At 37.7% G+C, this 19,828-nt stretch overlaps 3 protein-coding genes across 4 annotated transcripts in view; all 3 read left to right on the forward strand.

Annotated features, from left to right (window-relative positions):
- The first annotated feature begins 8,320 nt into the window (after window positions 1-8,320).
- Window positions 8,321-13,605, forward strand: LOC122656275 (pyrrolidone-carboxylate peptidase-like). Of its 2 annotated transcripts, XM_043850755.1 has the most exons (5): window positions 8,321-8,435; window positions 9,151-9,425; window positions 11,723-11,827; window positions 11,936-11,983; window positions 13,149-13,605. In XM_043850755.1, exons 2-5 carry the CDS (start codon window positions 9,165-9,167, stop codon window positions 13,386-13,388), a joined length of 654 nt encoding a protein of 217 aa, XP_043706690.1. In that variant the 5' UTR covers window positions 8,321-8,435; window positions 9,151-9,164; the 3' UTR covers window positions 13,389-13,605. The 2 variants fall into 2 exon arrangements, with proteins under 2 accessions (XP_043706690.1, XP_043706689.1); XM_043850754.1 differs by lacking the exon at window positions 8,321-8,435 and having other exon boundaries at window positions 9,108-9,425.
- The window catches only part of LOC122656271 (polygalacturonase At1g48100-like), a 31,934-nt gene continuing 22,838 nt past the window's right edge, over window positions 10,733-19,828 (forward strand). The window contains exons 1-2 of the mRNA XM_043850751.1: window positions 10,733-10,776; window positions 14,510-14,522. The gene's annotated coding sequence lies outside the window, so the exon portion shown is untranslated. The remainder of the gene's footprint in view (window positions 10,777-14,509; window positions 14,523-19,828) is intronic.
- On the forward strand, window positions 16,089-19,494 carry LOC122656273 (probable polygalacturonase At1g80170). Its single transcript, XM_043850752.1, has 9 exons — window positions 16,089-16,386; window positions 16,624-16,752; window positions 16,849-17,019; window positions 17,117-17,137; window positions 17,254-17,461; window positions 17,735-17,816; window positions 18,033-18,141; window positions 18,253-18,369; window positions 18,943-19,494. Exons 1-9 carry the CDS (start codon window positions 16,144-16,146, stop codon window positions 19,249-19,251), a joined length of 1,389 nt encoding a protein of 462 aa, XP_043706687.1. The 5' UTR covers window positions 16,089-16,143; the 3' UTR covers window positions 19,252-19,494.

A 19,828-nucleotide genomic window follows, 5' to 3' on the forward strand; every position in this document is an offset into this window, starting at 1 on the left:
TTTTCAGTTGTTGAAGCGGAATATATGATCGAAGACGGCAATGCACTTCACTCAGCTGAAGGTTTCCTTACTAGGTAAAGGAATAGGGTGTTTTGCCGACAGAGCAACCGATAATTCACAAGAACGGACCAAAAATGGAAATAAATTAACAGCGACAGAAGATTTCGTCGGAGGGGAAAGAGAGGGCAAAATCCACATGCATGTCCTGGAGCCTGCAGGTGATACCTGAGAGAGAGAGTCGCTACCCGCTAGCATAAGAATCAGAGGACTTCTTCGAGGAGGAAGGTGGACTGCAAACCACAACTCTCACAGTCTCACCGTCTCACCTGACGGACCAAATTCGGAAAGAAAGAGGGAACGTTGGGTTACACCGTTACAGTTAAAAAGAAAGAATACGACAATAAAGAAAAGAGTGTATTGGGTTGGGGAGTCAATACAGGAATGTAGCTCGTCTCCAGGTTGAGCCCAGCACGACTAGGGTGCTGCCAGCCGTTGGGTTGTGTCACACATATCCCTAAGCGTGCGTCGAGATATGTGCGGCACAACTCAACCGTTGGATGCCCCTGGTAGCACCCTGGGCGCTGGGCTCCCTGAGGACGATCCTGATCCGTCTATATAGTCAGTTGATCAGTTCTGAGTTCTGACATATAAAAAACCCCGAAAGATAAATATATTTACTTTTAAGGCCAAAGGACCGTACCGACGCAGGTTGTAACGGATGTGGCTTTTTTATGCCATTTGGTAGCCATGTATTGATTTGTTCCGTTGGTAGCATTTACCTAAGGACCGCATAGAAAGCCGCCGCAGAGGATCATTCTTAGAGTTAAATGCGACGCACTAGTCGAAAAGACAGCAAAAGTTTTTGTTTTTCACAGCGAGCGAAGAAAATCTAGCCGTTAGATGTCATTGTTCTCTCTCCTCCGCTCCCTGCTGCACGAAGTCTGAAGGGGGAAGAGACCGCATCATGTCTTTGTATAAGTACTGTCCAATTCCCTCCAAGGCAGTACAAGGAATTCATTGTGTGACACACAGAAGGAGTGGAGAATTTGGATCCTCTTTTGTAGTACAGGTGTGCGGTGCACATCTTGCGGTACAACAAAGGCGATATGTGCCAGTATGATAGAGGACTTTTATACAAGAGTGGATTCCATGTGATTGGCCCTGGAGGGCATTAGACAGTACTTGTACAATGACATGATCCGCACTATTTGAAGTAACGTGGGCAGTAATCTTGTTGAACCGCCATAAGTAAGAGATTCTCTTTCTAAAGAAAAACCATATCCAAATTAACAACAGCTGCCTAGCGCGGTTGGTGAGTTGTGGTACGCTTCATGCCCATGTTCATTTAGAAGTCTCGAGTTTGAGTCTCCTAGTTGTTATCTTCCCCCCACCCCAGTTCCCAAACCAATCAGACCTACTAGATAAATTCCTTATTACCATCCCACGTGCCTTTTAATTGCCAATAAAGTAAGTTCCATTTGGGTTGACACTTACATATAAGTAGGAAACCGTTGGAATATATAATGTAATGGGCAATATGTATGAGACTTATTTAATTCTTATATTGTGCATTTTAGAAATATTCTGGTTGATGTAGAATTTCCCAGCATCAAGAAACACATCCAAAAAAAACTCTTGTTACAACAAATTCGACTAGCTATAATGTAGAGTTGAGCTATACTATCCTTAAAGTTTTTAAACGCCCAAATTTATGCAATTTGGTTGGATCATGCGTTTATATCTCAAAGATAAAATAACTACTATCTAACCACATAAGGTGCACTTCAAAATCTGATTACATAGAGAGCCTGAAAGTTATGTGGACTAACTCATTGACACTAATAGATTAGAGTGTAAAATAAAACAAGACTATCTATTTATATATAAGAGAAGAAGTGACACCATTAAAGGGTATCCCCAAAAGACATGCTAAAACCATGTCTTTTCCCACCCGATTTGTTTGTTGATCATTCAAACAATTTTTAAAATTTCAATTGGTCATTTGGATACCTATTAAAAAAAAACTCTATCCTCTAACCCACCTTTTTTATAAAATAAAATCATATTTTGAATCTTTAATTGAAAAAGACATTTAAAAATTCTAATAGAAACCTTAGGGTTTATCAGTTCAAACTAGAATTGTTATCCTCTCCTGTAACTACATGATGCAGTACTGCATCGTGCGGCATAGCAGAGGCCATGTGACACAACGGGCTCTACATGGTGCACATGGCTTCTGCAGCCGCTACACGATGCAATACTGCACCATGTAGTAATTGCATAGGATAAAAATTCGTCCAAACTATATGGAGTGAATATAGTAAAGTCTCCTCATGTACATAACATTGATTCTCCAATCGAATTGCAATTAGAACTAATACAATAGTGGATCTCATTCTCTTTAATGAAAATGATCAACTTGTCTGTATACACTGCTACATCAAATGACAATTTAGTATGGCCTATTGTGGATCCCAAATGACAGACCATTTGGTATGTCACATAAGGTGGCCCCAAGAATTAGGATTGCCAGATAATTTCATAAAAAGTGCCAAATAATTGCCCTCCATGTCTGGGTCGCAGGGCCACAATGCGACCTTTTGTCTTTTGGGTCCATACTCAATAGCCATAGTGGTTTATTCTGCATTTGTCCTGTACTGGTACTTGATTGATCAAAGCCAGTCTTGGTGGAAGAAAATATGTCAAACTAGAATTCCTTTCCCCAAACAGATTTTTAGAGATCCTTATTTGGCATGTGCAACCTACTCTATTATGGATGGAAAAAAAAATTTCTGTTGCCCCTAGCGTAACAACGAAATGGAGCAATCCCTTTCTCTTGTGGGTTCATAAATACCCTTTGATGGGGGAGTCGGGGATTTATTGAGGTGGGAGAATTAGGATGGGAAAGTGTTGATGTGGTATTCTAAAATTCCACTTCAGTCTTGTTTGTTTAATCTTTTGTGATAAACTGTCAATAATTCACGGAACATCATTAAATATTTTATTTATTGATATGACACTTGAAAATCTCACTCTTATGTTATTCAAAGTTGCACATGATTATTATTCATGAGAAAAATAAAATCTCACCTCTCTTCCCTAAGACCCCAACCAATTACATTGTGAGAGCCAACATTACAATACTCCCATCAAACAAACAGGTTTTTATGTGTTAGTATTTTCCAAAAGTAAGAATATTCTCTCTGTCGCAGCACAGTTTGCACCCAAACGGAAAATTATCACCTCCAGTTTGCTGACCGGCCTAGTTCCCCAGTTCCTCTAATAGGGGGATGGTGGATCCCACCCGGGCAGGGTGTTTGGGCATGGGTAGAGAGGTCATTTTAGCCCCCCTTTGTTAGAAGAACTGGGGAACTGGACCGATCAGCAAACTGGAGGTGATAAAGATCCTGTGCAAACACATAATCAGCCAGTGCAAAAGTTGGGATGATCGCACCCACCCTCATTTGCTGGGCACAAACTGCACTGCAGAACTGAGAACAGAGCCCCTTTCTAAAATACCCGTTTCCTTTTCGGTGATTACTTTGCTGAAAACTTTTGTCCATTATGGATACATGGTCAATTGTCCTTGGTGCCATTCTTGTCGATCTGTCCCATCACCTCAAGAAGCCTCTTTTGCAAAGAGAATAACCCTTTTGAGTTAATTTGGCGACTCTTTGTGACTCTATGGTGCATTGCAAAAGCATATATTAAACTGAGATTTTACCACCCAAAAAAAAAAAAGAAGTGAGAATTTCATCGTCAGTATTGATTAAAATTAATTTGATAAATCTTTAAAAAAAAAAAATTCGGTAATTAAAGAATTTTCGTGATATACAAATTATCGTATATTGAAGGTGACAGTTAGTACGACTAGTAAAAAAATAATATATTATTTTATAACAGATCTTTATTTAGTGGTGTTGTCTATGTTCTCTCACAAGGCATCATGAGATGACACTTCTGCCCTCGGGTAGATACCCAGGCATGCTCACCCATTGGCTCAGATGCTTATATAGAAACCATGCGACCAAGTAGAGATCTCTTGCCCTATATTATTACCACTAGGGTTGCAACAGGATCGGGTTGGGCCGGGCTTTATAGAACCCTAGCCCAACCCTAAGTCCCCTTAGCTGGGCCCAGGCCCGACCCAACCCTGACTCAGGGCCAGAAAAATCCCATCCTGACCCGCCCTCAGGGTCTGATCGGGCCGACCCTGATTGGCCCTGATCATAGGGAGGGGGAAAGAAATGCATGGGCTAGAATGGACTGGGAAGAACATTATTAATTTTACATAAAATAACAATATAATAAATTATATTATAACACTTATTGTCTTCATATATAATATATTATATAAAAAAATGTGGGTGAAATTTAAAGTTTATAATGTATAAATTATATCAATATATATTTTATAGTGTAACTGAAATCAGGGTCGGGCCGGGCCGGGCCAAGCTTAGCTCGAGGCCTCAACCCTAACCCGACCCGACCCGACCCTAACTCAGGGTCAGAAATTTCCAGCCCTGACCCGCCCTCAGGGCCAAATATCTCAACCCAGACCCTGTTCGGGCTCAGGGCGGGCCAGGGCGGGTTCGGGTCGACAGGGCCAAACTTGCACCCCTAATTACCACGTTTTGAAATCAAATCTTGTTTATAACTTGGGAGGTTTGATTAGAGTAAATTACAACATTCTTTGTGTAAAGAATCATTTGAATGTGCCAATCAACATAGCATATCTATGCACTTTCTATCTAATATTTACAACAGTTTAAATTCTTGAATGTGTCTGCTAACACAATTGGTAAGGGAGTTGGATTACTTGGATGGTCGTATCTAGGTCTTGGTCGGGATTGAATCTGAGCAAACAGCACAAAGGAGTGCACCAATGAGGTGCGAAGGAAAGGTTTCATAAGGAGGACAGTAAGGCCATTTATCCTCCTAGACGGCTCAAAAAACCTTTTCTCTAAATAAAAAGATATCTTTTTTATTTCAATGAAATTTTCAATTCTTAAATGAAATTGATTTTTTGGGAAAAAAATTTGCAAGCACTATACTTACATGTAATTATGCCTTTTTTTTATTTTATTTTATGAAACATGTGGTGATCGATGTTAAATTAAACTTGAAAACAATATATGATTAAAGGACCGAGTTTTTTTTAAGCCAAGGTGAAGGAAGAATTCCTTCCCCTATTACCCTCATTGCACTTGGATGGATGCCTGGAAACAATGTAGGGCATTTCAGACCTCCAAATATAAGAGAGGAGTAATGGTAAGGGTGTCAATTTGGTACCAAATACCGATGTTGAAACCGACCATTTACAATCGGGCCGAATTGAATCGAAGAATCGTTTCGTTTTGGTTTTAAAATAAGAAATCGTTTCTCGGTTTGATTTGATTTTGGTTTCAAGAGTGAAACCACCGAACCGAATTTAATAAATGATCAACACACCATGTCGAATCCTAACACCATTTTTTTCAAGTCTAAACTCAGAGAGTGGTGTTGTTGCATGAGAGCCTCCAGGCAATGGTGCCATAGAATGATAGAAGTGGATGGTTGTGCACCATGTTTTCATATGCCGTCATGCGCACTATATTGTCTCACCTTAAATAATAAAGAAACTATTCCTTTCTCATGCTTTCCCTATTTATTTTTGGGGGACAATGTTTTTTGTGCCGAGGGCGCAAGCTGTGCCCAGACACATGGGGGTGGGCAAAATGACCACCTTGCCTCCTTGAATGGTTGGCCCATGTATCTGAGTGTAGGCTGCGTTGTGGCACAGAGAACATCAACCTTTTTTTTTTTTTTCTCCCATGCCTTTGTTGCCTTCTCTATCCTCATGCTCTCACCCTAAGATCAAGATGGGTTCCTTGTCTTCTTCAAAAGAGCTTCTCTTAGTACAATATCTTTCCGCTTAAAGGGACAAGTCCATTGTCAATGACTATCATGACACTAAAATCTGTGAGCCATATTGGTGGTACTGTACTTTAATAAAAAAAATTATTTGTTACCAATAGTGAAATTAAGCTAAATTCAATCTTCATCTATTTATTGTTATTATTTAAATATTTTGTTTAGGCTTAATTAATAAAAGATAACAATAAATTTATTATTATGATTCATGAATATCAAAATAGAACTTAAACTGAATATTAAACAAAATAAAGAATCAAATACGAAACTAAATAAAAATCAAATTGAATTAACTTGATTTCTGCATTTAATATCTTAAACCAAACTAAATTGAATAATTGACAACCTTAAGTATTGATGTTTTTAAAATTGTGAGTGAAACCTTCATCATGGGTGATGAATGAAAAATTTCCCAATGATTAGATGATGTCGATCAAAATTTAAGCACCAGTTTTGACAAATTTTCTTTTTTGAATCCATCAAAAGACCTTTCGAACCAAACAAATTATCAAACAGAAGAGAAGGGTTTACAACAAAACTAGGGGGACTTTTGACAATTCTAGTAATAGAAAACTGCCCCTATTGTGTGGTTACTACAATCCAAAAATAATAAAGGGTAAAAAGCTAGATTGACTTGCACATGGTGACGCATGGCTAAGAGTCCTATCATACAATGGCCCACCTTATGTTGGCATGAGCCCATTACATGATAGGGATCCCGTTGTGCATTGCGTATAAAATTCAATGTGAACGATTTAATAAATTTTTATAAATAATATTCAAATGAGAGAGGGTTCCTCACGACACTAATGTGGAGAGCAATCTGTCTGACTTGTATGTCATCCCAATGGTTGTTATGAGAAAAGTAACATTCGCATGAAATATAGAATTGGAAAAAGAAAATTAAAAAAAAAAAAAAAAACATGTGAGAAGAAAATTGCATTCTAGGAAAAATTTTCCCTTATTTTTATAAATTGAGGATTTGGTTGGTTTGTTCGTGATTTTGATTGGCATTTAGGTTAACACTAGAGTCATTTATAGATGATCTCGACCAGAGCTCTAGTTGGGCTTATCAGTTTCCATCAATGTCAGTCTTGCATTGTTACCACATTGTTTAGTTAATTGGATTTCATAGATTAGTTTTGAGTATGTTTATATTTGGTTGATTGATTATCGATCCATAATTATGATCAAGTTAATCGAACTAAACTGGTTATAACCAATCTAAACGGACCTTATGTATACTATTGAACGTGAAGAATATAATATATTTAACAAATAATATTCAAATGAGAGAGGGTGGGTTCCTCATAATACCAGTGAGAGGAAATCTATACGTTATTCAGAGTAAGGGGAAAAAAAATTCCATTTGAGAAGATTGCACTCTATAGAAAATATTTCTTTCCAAATTAATGTTGGCATTTTTTTTTTTTCTTCGGGGTAAGAAAATTAACGTTAGCATTCATGTCTTATTATAAATTAAAAAAATGTTTAATAAGTAACCCTTAATTATTATTATTATTTTTACAGTACCCATATCTCATAAACTTAGATTGACTAGCCATTGAGGTTTTGGCTTGTTTGGAATTTTGCTTGGCGTTTGGGTTAATGATAGAACCATTTGTAAGGGTGTCAACTTGGAGTTCGATCTGCATGTACAAACAACTGAACGTACATCTCAAAACCAATCATATTTTAATTTTGTTTCCATAAAAACCTCTCTTCCCCTTGTAAATAGCGAAAATAGAATAAATGGTTGGCTCTCACATGTACGTTCACCTGTTTGTATGTGTAAAAGAACTGAACTCATCAACTCATCTGTCTTGATCAAGTTATTGCTCAATCCATAATTGAGGTCAAGTTAATCGGGGCTAAACAAGCTAATTGGGCTGCAAACGAATTGTAAACAGGCCGTAGCTATAAGTTGATCAAGCTATAAATGGTCAGTTATTGGCGTCAGTCGATCCCAATTGGGCTACAATCAAGTATTCTAAATGCCCAAATAATAATCGGTATAGGCCCGACACTAGACCGTATAAAAACTGATCGGTTCCAATCGGGCCTACCGGAACGGGCCATATTTTGACACACCTAGTCATTTCAAATGAATTCGGGAGAGCCACATCAGGTACCAGATCCGACCCGATGGGTTCATGAAATTTATAAATTTCTAAATGGCACAACTGGGGAAAAATAATCCCTACACGAGTAGTTCCGTATTACATTGGGACTCGCTGGAGCCCAAGTGGCCAGTAGTGGGACTACGTACTATATGTCTAGATATCAGCCGTGGCAAACGAGTAATCTGGCAGGGTTTTGACATCAGTGTTGTCTTTCCGTAAATATATAAAATATCAAGGGCAGATCTTGTGAATTGCCTTTGTAGTAGCCGAAGAAAGGAGAAAAAAAAAAAAACAAGAGTTAGAGTAGCGTCTCCTCTTCGGTCTTCTCTCCCAAAGCCCACAATCTGCTCTGCAGAGAGCTCGAAGAGTTCGCTTTCTCTGCTATTCCTTTTGTTCCAGGTAAACAGTTTTAAGGTTGTTTATGAATTTCTTTAGCTTTTTTCTTTCCGTATTCAATGATTTAATTTCTCTTATTAAGGTGTTAGTCTTCGCTCTTTGATCCTATAATGCACTTCTTCTGTTTTTTCAACCGTTTGGTTTTTTCTTTCCGACTCTTTATGTATGTAAACATGCAGAGATTAATCTGTTTTTTTGGTTTATTTTATCTGGGAATCCACTAAAATCTGTAATCTCAATTGTTGTTTTGTTTATACCCATAATTTTGCTGTGGAATGAAATTGTCAAGATTCAGTTTTGACTGATTGTTTATTTTACCATCTAATGGGTAATACAATTTAATTTCCTCTTTTTTGATTCAACAAATATTTGTTTTTTTTTTTTTTTTCGTTTTTCTATGAGTTTATTGTATCTGATGTTTGGTTTCCGTTCTAATGATTGTCCGGCAAATTTTTCTTTTTCAATAATTAATATGTTCATTTAATTTCTCTGCGACTTTCTGGCAGTCAAAATCTTCATTTCGGGTAAAAGAAAAATGTTATTAGCTAAATTTGTAGTTTATGTTACTACTACCCCAGCCCAAAGGTTTTTAATGCAAAACATCAATCTTCTGGTCCCATTAATATTTGATATTTGAATGGGATTGAAAATACTGATATTGCTTTGATTCTGCAGGGCTTGGAGTAGCCGCCTTCATCGGATATTTGGAACTGCTCCTGGGTCTGGTCTGAGATGGGATCTGAAGGGACTCCTGCTATTAGTGTCCACATCACTGGATTCAAGAAATTCCAAGGTGTTGCTGAGAATCCTACTGAGACAATAGTTAGTAACTTGCCAGAGTTCATGAAGAGAAAAGGAATTCCTGCAGGAATTACGCTAGGTAGCTGCACTGTTCTTGAGACCGCCGGAGTTGGTGCGCTGCCTAGACTCTACCAAACCATGGAGTCATTTACGGATCCTTCTCGCCCTCCACGCAATGAACAAGTCATATGGGTCAGCTTCAATTCTGCAATTCTCTTTATTTTTTCTTTTTAGTCTAGGCTGGAATAGTTCTGTTTATGGTTGTGGAGTTTCCCTTGGAAGATTTGGCAATGACCCGCTCAAAATTTTAGTTTAGAAGAAACCATGTTTGGAGTATTGGCTTTCCCTAAAGTGTGTCTAAAAGCCTAAATGGGCCTTTGTGTGCATGAAGTAGGGGGAGTGCAGCTGAGAAACAGGTTGAAGGACGTTAGTTGAATTCATCAATGAGCAGATAAGTTAGAAAAGCCATCCAAAGGTGCTTTTAGTGGGGAATGGAGGTCACAATTGAGCATATATAGTAGAAAAACCATCAAAGTAGTGTTTTCATTTGGAATGGTGGCCAGAAGCTCTGGGCTGAATAGAGATAATTGGCTAAGAAACATTGCCTGTTATCACTGTTCAGAGGGAGATTTGAGGTACTAAAAGGAAGAAGTGCAAACTAGATATGACCTAAGCTGAATTGATGAGCAATGACTTGAGTGCATATGAGGTTGCAGCATGCCTTCCAATAGAGTGGAATGGCAGAAATGAGATTTGTATACTGGACAACAAATGGCTGGGCTAAGGTCTAGTGAGTTGATTTATGGTTAATGATTAAACATGTAGAAAACTTAGAGTGCAACTCTCTATAGTCACATTTTGGACCCATTTATGTAGAATTGATTAAGAGATTGTCCTCAGAAATGGAAGTGAAGGGAGATATTCTGGGGCTGGGTCAGTTTCTTTATCAGAAAGAAAGTGATTTTGAAGGAGTAGTTGCGTTGTGTTGGATTCTACCTCTTAGTCTAGTTGTCTGTAGTAGTAATCATTCCCTTGTTTTGTCTTGATGCTAGATCTGGCTTGCCCTTAGACATATGATATCATTAGCTTTTTGACCGCCCTTTGTTATTTTTTTATCCGTCTGAAATTAGCTTTTTCGCTATTCACCTAGTTGTTTATGAGAGAACAATCCAAATCTAAAATAAAAATTTAGGTAGAAACTGCCTCCATTGTATTGTATACAATGGTTAACTTGCCAACAAACAGTGTTTCATCATCCAAGTATATTTTGTAGGGTAAGATATGATAGTGACCATGCATATGAATATATGTTAGAAGATTGAAACATCGTTTTCTTACAAATTTATAAGAAGAAATTAAAATTAAGATAGGAGTACGTTGTTTGGCTTTAGCTTTCTGAAGCAGTTTTTCCCTGTTACCAAGAAAGAAGTTCTACTACATGGATGGAACTACCCATGCAGTATACCACACCATGGTGCAAGGTGAAAATGGAAGGAACTATCAATCTAATAAGTTTTCTTCTTCTTCTTCTTCATCTCTCTCTGAGGGGAAAATACATTTTTTTTCTTTGGGGGGGGGGGGATTCAATCTAACCCGGGTCTCAGGAATGACCCCCTGCAGGTTTTACAATTGAAATGAACAGGCACCTTCCTCACGAGTCGTTATTAAATGTGGCCTGTTTCCATTACAAAGCCCACCAGCTTTACGCAGCACCATACCGCAATTCTGTCATTTTCCTCTATTTTTTTTTCTTCTGTGAAAGCCTTCTATTATCATCAGCTTTTTCACATTTCCAATCCTGACCCTTCCGCTGGTACACTTGTTACTGAAATATTATGATTTTGGTTCTTGAAATGTGCATCTTGTATTTATAATGAAGTAGGCACACAAAAGGAAGATTACTTAGCTAATCCAGGTGCTTTGTAAGTGTTCTACTTTGGTCTTGAACTCTTGGTGTAATAATTAGCTACAAGAACTTTGATTCGGAAGTATCCTGACTGGCAGAAAATATGATCCAGGCGACATTTATGGCAACTTTTAGTGCAAGAATTATTATTTGTGTGTCTTGAAGTAGAGATACGTATAGCATTGGTTTATGCAACTGGTTTGGATAAACACCAGAATCCATGGAACTTCAGCTCACGTTTTTTGTACCTACACCAGCTAATGATGATCCAATCTATTTCCCCACTTTATGCACGGTTGAACTTCTTTAGTTGGTTGCGTTTATGTGCAGGAGAATATTGGAATGGTATCATCATAAACGGGTTTCGAACTGATTTTCAGGCCTCCAGCTTGTATGAAATTAAAATACTATTACATTATTTTCCATGTTATTGATGTATTTTGGGTCCATTCTATTTTATATATTTTGGGAGCTGTTTCTGAATGATCCTTTGATGTCTCAAGTTTATATTAGTAACAGTATCTAGTGTTTTCTTGATGGACCATTGATAATATCAAGCTTTTCCATGATTTTTGTTTCTTAGGTTCACTTTGGAGTTAATAGTGGGGCATTCAAATTTGCCATTGAGCGACAGGCAGTGAACGAGGCCACTTTCCGTTGTCCAGATGAGCTTGGATGGCAGCCTCAGGTGGGTTTCCTTCTTCCCTGCTATAGTGAGCCATGAGCGTTCAATTTGATATTGAAATTAAATTATCTTTTCAGTCTTCACTGATATTCTGTTTCATTATCTTGGCAGCAACACCCAATAATTCAGGAGGATGGGGGGATTTTTAAAACAAGAGAGGTAAATTGCTGGATTGTCTGTTGGAATATTTGTTGTCAATTTGCTCGAAGAGAGCAAATTAGGCTGTGGAATAAGTGTGCTGGATTAAAACATATGAAATTGATGTGGTGGAAATGGACCTCAGTGCTCTTCAGAAGTATGTGGCTCGTAAATCCTGGTAGAAATTGAACATAAAATCTCATACAAAGGAAGCATTGTACCTAAAATAGGATTGAGTTGAAGTCAAGGCTCAGCATCACAGTTTCACACTTTCATGAGCATAGAAAGAAATAATTTAAGCTATGCACTTGCACATTTATTTACCTGGATGGGCAAAATTTTTTTGGGTGAGATACAGGCTTGTTTCCACTTGGCAAACTAGCATGTATTTCTTCCAAAAAAAATTAGGTACAAAGCTTGCATATTTTGACCCTTTTTCTTCTGAAAAATGTACCTTATTACCATGATATTTTTCACTTTGTTTTATACCATCCTAGGTCTTTGTTGTCCTAGACCCACAGATTATTATCAACTCCACTCAAGTAAGCCTCACAAAACTAAATGGAGTTGGTATGAAGAGTGTTGTTTCACCATTTAACTACAGTTAAACCAATATCAGCATTAGCTCTGATGTTCTTCCTCACCACTCAACACAGGTGCCTTGTGTGCATATGTGTGTGTGTGTGTGGGAGCTGCTCTTGCTCTAAAGCGACATGCAGAAGTGGTGCGAGTGTACTCTGCACACCGCTGATGTTTCAGTAGGCTGATCATCAGTTCATCAATGAGGAGTACTCAAGTTGGGACAATGCACTGGAAGAGACTGTTACTTTCCCAGCTATGAACATGTGGAAATGGGCAATTGGGTTTTCCAAGGAGATAATTTCCATTAGGAATTAACCTAATTAGAGATTGTTTCCTACCGTTCTGATAGTCAATTCATAATAGGATAAAAGGTTACAATCAGAGGGTGGGGTTCGTTTGGCCAATGGATTACTGGAGTGGTTATTAGCTTTTTCTTGTTCAATAACTCTTGATGGAATCAATTCTGTTCCCAGAATACCAATTGTTGAAGGAAACAGAGAGAGAAAGAGGGGGGGGGGGGTTGTATCTTTTGCTTACTGCATTATTACTTCTCTCTTATCATCTGCTTCTTACCGAGTTACTTTTGGTGGTTTGGTGCTTGAAGACTTCATGCTCTGTTGATGCAATTGTGAAGTTCTTGAAGAATAAGGGTTTTGATGTGGCAAACTCTGATGATGCTGGCCGATTTGTGTGCAATTATGTCTACTACCATTCACTACGGTACGCAGAGGAGAAAGGTCACAAGTCTCTCTTTGTCCATGTGCCTCTATTTTCAAGGATTAATGAAGACACACAAATGCAGTTTGCAGCATCTCTCTTGGAGGCTCTTGCATCTTTCACCTGATGATACTTGTTTCAAATAAGGTTTTCTTATTTGCATTTTCTCTATTTCCTCCGATTGCCATGTAAATCTTCCACGTTTGTTTTTAAAAGAAAATACCCTTTCGAACTTGATTGGACTTGTGCTTCTCCTTTAGAAGTTGGAAGGAGAGTAGTGGTCTTGTTTGTTTGTGGGTTTTCATGCATGTAAAGGACTATATATCAAACTGGTTTGTACGAGTAATAATTATGGTTTCCCCTACTTTTCCCTTCTTTCTGCTTCTAGTTATAGTTATGGAGTGATGTGTGTGTTTTTTTGTCTTAAAGAGGGAATGTTCAATCTCCATTGGGGTTTAGACTCAAAATCACATTTACAGAACTTTTTGGTAACTATTCACCACTTAACAGTAAGTATAAAAACCAGAGAGAGAGAGTAGCAAAGAAAAGAAACGGAGCAAAGGGAAATTGAGGCAAAGATTTGATACTGTTAATACATATGGAAACTCATTGACATATGTGGGGAACTTACTTCATGATTGGAATCTTAAGGTCATTAGTACACTCTAACCCCTATTGACGAAGTCGAAACTACCCTCTTCTTGGCAATCTGACAGTACTGATGCCATGATTAGGTTGTTAAACCTTTGTGTCTGTGTGTATATGGGGATAAGTAGGTTCCAATGAGAGGACCCTTTATATCTAATTGAAACTTTCTACATCATCAGATTAGGTGATGACATTTGCCATTAAGAGTCTATGGAGGCATTTATGAAAGCAAAAATGCCTCAGCACGTGCCATAATTTAAAAATAGGCACGAGATTGCTGCCTGGTTTGTGGCCCCTACACTAATGCGGGCCAATGAGAGCGTGTATTGGAGTATTAACATGGATGTATATTTTGATTTCAGGGGTAAGGTGATAATTTCGCATGGTCTTGTGTTTAAACGTAGTGGCCACATGACTAGGCAGTGTTTTTTTTTTTCTTTAAAAATAATGTATTTGACGTTAGAATATGCAGATCAGGGAATTAGTTCATGGTATTGGTCTATTGTCGATATCGATACTGAAATTGAAATTTATCGATTGTATCAGGCCGATTGGATATGATGATTTTGCCCCAAGATTTTACTTTTTTTTTTGGACAAACTTTTCCTCCATCCATAGAGAATGGTTCATCCACCATCCTAAGGTCACAAACCCCTACTAGCATTTTAGTACATTCCAAAAATACCCTCTTGATACCCATTACCATCCTCTCCTGCCTCCCTTAGTGAATAGGATCCCATTCATCGTAGGTGGAGGGAAACAACCCCCCCCTCTTTTTTTTAAAACTTTGTTATCCCAAAAAATTTTGTCCCACCCATTTGATATCAGTGGCCAATTGGGTGAATTGGCGGATTTGAATCGAAATCAACCAATCCTAATCCTAATTCTATCCGATTTCTATAACCTTTTCTTGAATCACGCATGAATATACTTGGATCCTCAGTTTTTTTAACCATTTCTACCTTCTTTTTATCAATAAATAAGAAAGAATTAAAGAAACTTTCCTCTTGTAGCAAGATCTACAAGTGTTCTGAATAAAAACACTCCAAAAAAGTACAGATTTGGGGAACTCTTTCCTTCTTTTTCCTTATTCTAATATCTAGGTTTCAGACTGATAAACCTTGGATAAAACTAGCCTTAAAACAGATGATGTAGTGGATCAATTATAAAGAACAGTTTTTATCATAAAAAACCAATAAAGAAGTGTTGCAAGTTTCAACTTAAAACATTTCTTTTCCATTTTGGGTATTGAAAATAACTAAACAAGAAAGGTTTTGGGACTGGTGGTCTCATGCAAGACTTCACTTCCAATACACTGTCAGAGCAGTCTGTTTCAAATGAATCTAGCTTCTTTCAGCAAAAAAAAAACGTCAGCAGATCATCTAAATAGTAGTAGTAGAGCAATCACACTCTGTAAAGCTATGCTTATACACTTGCCTAAGGGTGTAAATCGGTCGATTTGGTTCAATTTGTTTTCGGTCGAGTTGAATTGATTTTGGTTTATTACTTGGTCAATCCAAAACCAAATCATTAAGGAAAATTTAATTTCGGTTGGTTTGATCTGATTTCTTATTATTTTTTGTTATGGGTCTACCGTTGGGTTTGGTCCAGCCTGGTTTCAGTTTTACATGTACACAAAGAAATCAATGGCAAAATTCTGTTTTTGTTTTTTTATTGGGTTACTATCGGTCCGATCTCGATTTTTTTTATCGGAATCGGTCCAATTTCTACTTATTCCATTAAACCCAACCTGAAACTAAGCCACTAAATGTTTGGTTCGATCTGAGATGAACCGGTTTGGTCTGAACTTTGACATCCTTGAGTGATGAGTCCCTGTCACCTCCCACACCGCCCTTGCCCACTAATTTTATGGTCTTTGCTGCAAAGCTATATCAATGAGAGAGAGAGAGAGAGAGAGAGAGAGAGAGAGAGAGAGAGAGAGATTGCAGTATAATAGAAGCAGAAATTTTTGGTCAATTCTAGTCTCTACTAGTGGAAGAGTAAAGTCAAAAACTCCAATAAAATTCTCCCTTGTGCTTAAAGTCTAGGCATGTAGGAAAGAAATAAAAGAGAAGATCTTTCATATTCTTCGAAGCCAAGCCATATATGGTTCTTCAAAACTCTTCATTTTTCATCCACTAATGTCACATATATAAATTAAAGCTTCATCTTCCCCTTGATTTATAGAACTCAATCAATCAGATTTGCAAAACAACCAAAGCCCATTAGATAAAATGGACCGAATCCTCTTAGTCTCCCTTCTTTTTCTGCTGATAGCAGCTAATGGAGCTGCAGAATATAGCATATACAAGGACATTGCAATGCTTGAAAAGTTTGAAGAATTAACTGTTGACAGAGATGAGTTGGAAGAAGAATTTTTTGATATTCCAGGATGGACTAGTCAACATGGTGGTAAAGTTCTTGTTAATGTTGATGCCTTTGGTGCAGTTGGAGATGGAATTTCTGATGATACCCAGGTAAATTTTCTTTGTTGCTTTTCAAATTAATGGTGTTTATAACATAATTAAAAGAAATAATAAGTAGGTATACTTAAACAACTTGCAGAGTACTCTATTGGACAAAATTTCTAAGTTGGATAAACTGATTCAAATATTGGCTCAATTTGTTTAGGTTGTGCTTGCAATTCACTTGGGTTGGTTTTTTTTTCTTATGAAGTGCTCGTGCTGTTCTAACTTTTATGATCTTTTTCTCAGGCTTTCTCAGATGCATGGAATAAATCATGTTCTACACCAAAATCTGTTTTCTTGGTACCTCAAGGAAGGATTTATCTAATTAATGCAAGTAGGTTTACAGGACCTTGTGCTGATAAATTAATCATCCAGGTAATCTCAAACAAACTTTAGTTAATTCTATAATTGTGGAAATGGGTTTTTAGTAAATTCTATTTCTCATTGAGATTGACTTGCTTCTCTGTGCAGATTGATGGGAAAATAATAGCACCAGATGAGCCAAAGAACTGGGACCCTAAGAACCCAAGAATATGGCTTGATTTCTCCAAACTGACCAGAGTAATTTTCCAGGGTAGTGGGATTATTGATGGTAGTGGCAGTAAATGGTGGGATGCATCTTGTAAAAGGAACAAGTCAAATGTAAATATTTTGTGAAAGTTTCTCTTGTTTCAATCCCTAGAGATTAAATTTGGCATTGTTTCTAACTTCATTTTTTCTTTCCATTTGTCTTTTACAGCCTTGCAAAGGTGCACCAACAGTAAGGATTCCTCTTCATCCTTTCCATTATTATTGTTGTCCAAATAAGTATTCACTATAATGAACATCCAAGATCGAGTTTTGAGTAGTATTTTAAAGCAAATGAAATGGGTGCAGGCATTGACAATTGATTCAAGCTCTCAAGTGAGAGTGAGGGGTCTTACCATCCAGAACAGTCAACAGATGAATTTTGTGATCTCCCGTTCCGATTCAGTCCGGATTTTGGACATGCTAATCTCTTCTCCGGGGAACAGTCCTAACACCGATGGAATCCATATCACTCAATCCACTAATGTTGTGGTCCAAAATAGCAAAATCGGAACAGGCGAGTTATTCTTACCATACGGAGAGTTAAATCGATCTGCCCCCATGAAATCAGTTTGATATTATAGAGAACAGAAAGAAGGTTCTCACAATTGCTATTTTCATGTAATGGTGAAAGTCTATTTCTCAAAGATACATTTCTAGATGATAATATAGACAACAAATCTGTTTAATTTGATCATTAACTGCCATATGACAGTTAAAGATAAAATGCAGGATTATATACAGGTTTCTCCTCTGAAGCATCTAACAAGTCGCAGTCTATGGATTTCAGGTGATGATTGCATCTCCATTGTTAATGGTACTTCAAACATCAAGATGAAGAACATTTATTGTGGACCAGGCCATGGAATCAGGTAAGTTGTTTGAACAGAAACTGGCAACCAAGTAGTCTGAAATGGGTTGATCGCTTGATCTTGATTCATCAAAACCAAACTCAGGACAGAAGAAATACTTTTGGATGAATGAGATCAGTATATGATGGAAATCATCTAGCAAGACAGGGACATTTGATCTATTAAGTGCTCTGAGTTCTATCCTTTTAAATGATGGTTTTATTTTTTACTTTCTAGCATTGGAAGTCTAGGGAAGGACAACTCCACAGACACAGTAACGAGGGTGATTTTGGACACAGCATTCCTCAAAGAAACTACTAATGGTGTCCGGATTAAGACTTGGCAGGTCTGTGGCATTTGAGTCATACTAGTGAATAGCAATTTGGCTCAATGAATATTTATAACACTTTACCACTGTTTGATGAGATTTCCCATTTGGTTTTTGGTGAATGAATAGGGTGGATCTGGTTATGTTCGTTCAGTGCGATTTGAAAATGTGCAGATGGAGGATGTGGCAAATCCCATTATCATTGACCAGTTCTATTGTGACTCACCAAAGACCTGCCAGAATCAGGTATCTCTATATACATTCATGCTCTTCCACCTAAAGAGTCCCAATTAAGTGTCAATTTGGGACCAGAATAGGGAACCGTCCTGAAACCGACCCAGAATCTACCAATCCATTTAGTAATGGGACGGTTCTAGGGGCTGATTACTAAATGAGGGGTTTCCAACAGTCCCGGGGATCAATAAGGAACCAAAACCATATTGGTCTCTGGAACCGCCAGGACCCGTTTAAGATACATATTTAACCCTAATTAATTTAAAATGAATCTTATAATGTAAATACTAAGAGAAAAAAAATAAGGGTTGAAGTTTATTCATTTGTATGCTCCAGAATGTATTTCCAATTATCTGTATACTTGGGAATTTTGAATTTATTTGAATGTTTGCGTGCCCAGAAACACTTAAAAAACTGGAACCAGATCGTCTCATTATTAAACAGGACTGATCCTAGTTATAATTGACACCCTTACTTCCAACCCCACCTTATTCACAATGATGTTTGCAAAATCCACCATTTCGAACATAATACCTAGAATATAGACTAGATGTAACTCTTGATCAATTTCTTTTTCTTTGTTAGACTTCTGCTGTGCAGATTAGCCAGATCATGTATCGGAACATCAGTGGAACTACAAGTAGTATGAAGGCCATGAAATTTGCCTGCAGTGATACAGTTCCATGCAGCAGCATAGTTCTAAGTGACATTGACCTAGAGAATAAGGATGGCACTGTAGAGACCTACTGCAACTCAGCCAAGGGATTCGACTACGGGGTTGTTCGCCCATCTGCCGACTGCCTACAATCCTCCGACAAGGACTGTTGTGACCGGATACATGATGCAAGCCTCAAAAAACCCAGTACACAAGGTCCTCTCCATATTGAACTTTAACCCAGGTGCTAAAAGTGACTAAAGTATACCCGCAATGGGTTTCTGAAACAGAAGAATTATTCATAGTGGTCACCACAACTACCCAAGGTGAGATCTAAGAACCACTACAATTAGTTATCACAGACGTTCAGGTATTAGGTTATGCTAATCTAGATATAAAGAGTATATCAAGAGACTACCAGCTGTAAGTGCTATCGATTACTATTTGTTCTACAGATGAATGGAGTATTATAATAATTTTGTCATACAGTGATGCCGAAATCTCTTTTCCAGTAGTACAATGTTCAAAATTAATTGTAAATCTCACTCCAGTAGTACAGAGAATAGACCTACTCCACTGCTAAGTTAACTCTAAAAAAACTGCACAAAATGGCCAGTAAAGGAGCATAGTGGTAGAGCGGGATATTTGAAAAGCTCCAAGAAGTCCACAACATCTTTGGGAACAAGTGAGCATGAAAAGGCCTTACAAACGTTTATCACACAACTGCCTACTTTTAAACAGAAACACAATTGACATATCGAGGGAGAAAAGACATGGACTCCAAGAGAAGTTCTGAAACCATCTATGGAGGCTCAA

This window comes from Telopea speciosissima, chromosome 3 (genome assembly GCF_018873765.1).
Source record: "Telopea speciosissima isolate NSW1024214 ecotype Mountain lineage chromosome 3, Tspe_v1, whole genome shotgun sequence".
Classification (NCBI taxonomy): Eukaryota; Viridiplantae; Streptophyta; class Magnoliopsida; order Proteales; family Proteaceae; genus Telopea; species Telopea speciosissima.

Coding starts and splice junctions, on each gene's coding strand:
- LOC122656275 (XM_043850755.1), top strand. CDS start 9,165: ATGGGATCTGAAGGGACTCCTGCTATTAGTGTCCACATCACTGGATTC. Junction 9,426..11,722: donor GCAATGAACAAGTCATATGG/GTCAGCTTCAAT, acceptor TTTGTTTCTTAG/GTTCACTTTGGAGTTAATAG. Junction 11,828..11,935: donor AGCTTGGATGGCAGCCTCAG/GTGGGTTTCCTT, acceptor TTATCTTGGCAG/CAACACCCAATAATTCAGGA.
- LOC122656273 (XM_043850752.1), top strand. CDS start 16,144: ATGGACCGAATCCTCTTAGTCTCCCTTCTTTTTCTGCTGATAGCAGCT. Junction 17,020..17,116: donor GTAAAAGGAACAAGTCAAAT/GTAAATATTTTG, acceptor TGTCTTTTACAG/CCTTGCAAAGGTGCACCAAC. Junction 17,817..18,032: donor GGACCAGGCCATGGAATCAG/GTAAGTTGTTTG, acceptor TTTACTTTCTAG/CATTGGAAGTCTAGGGAAGG.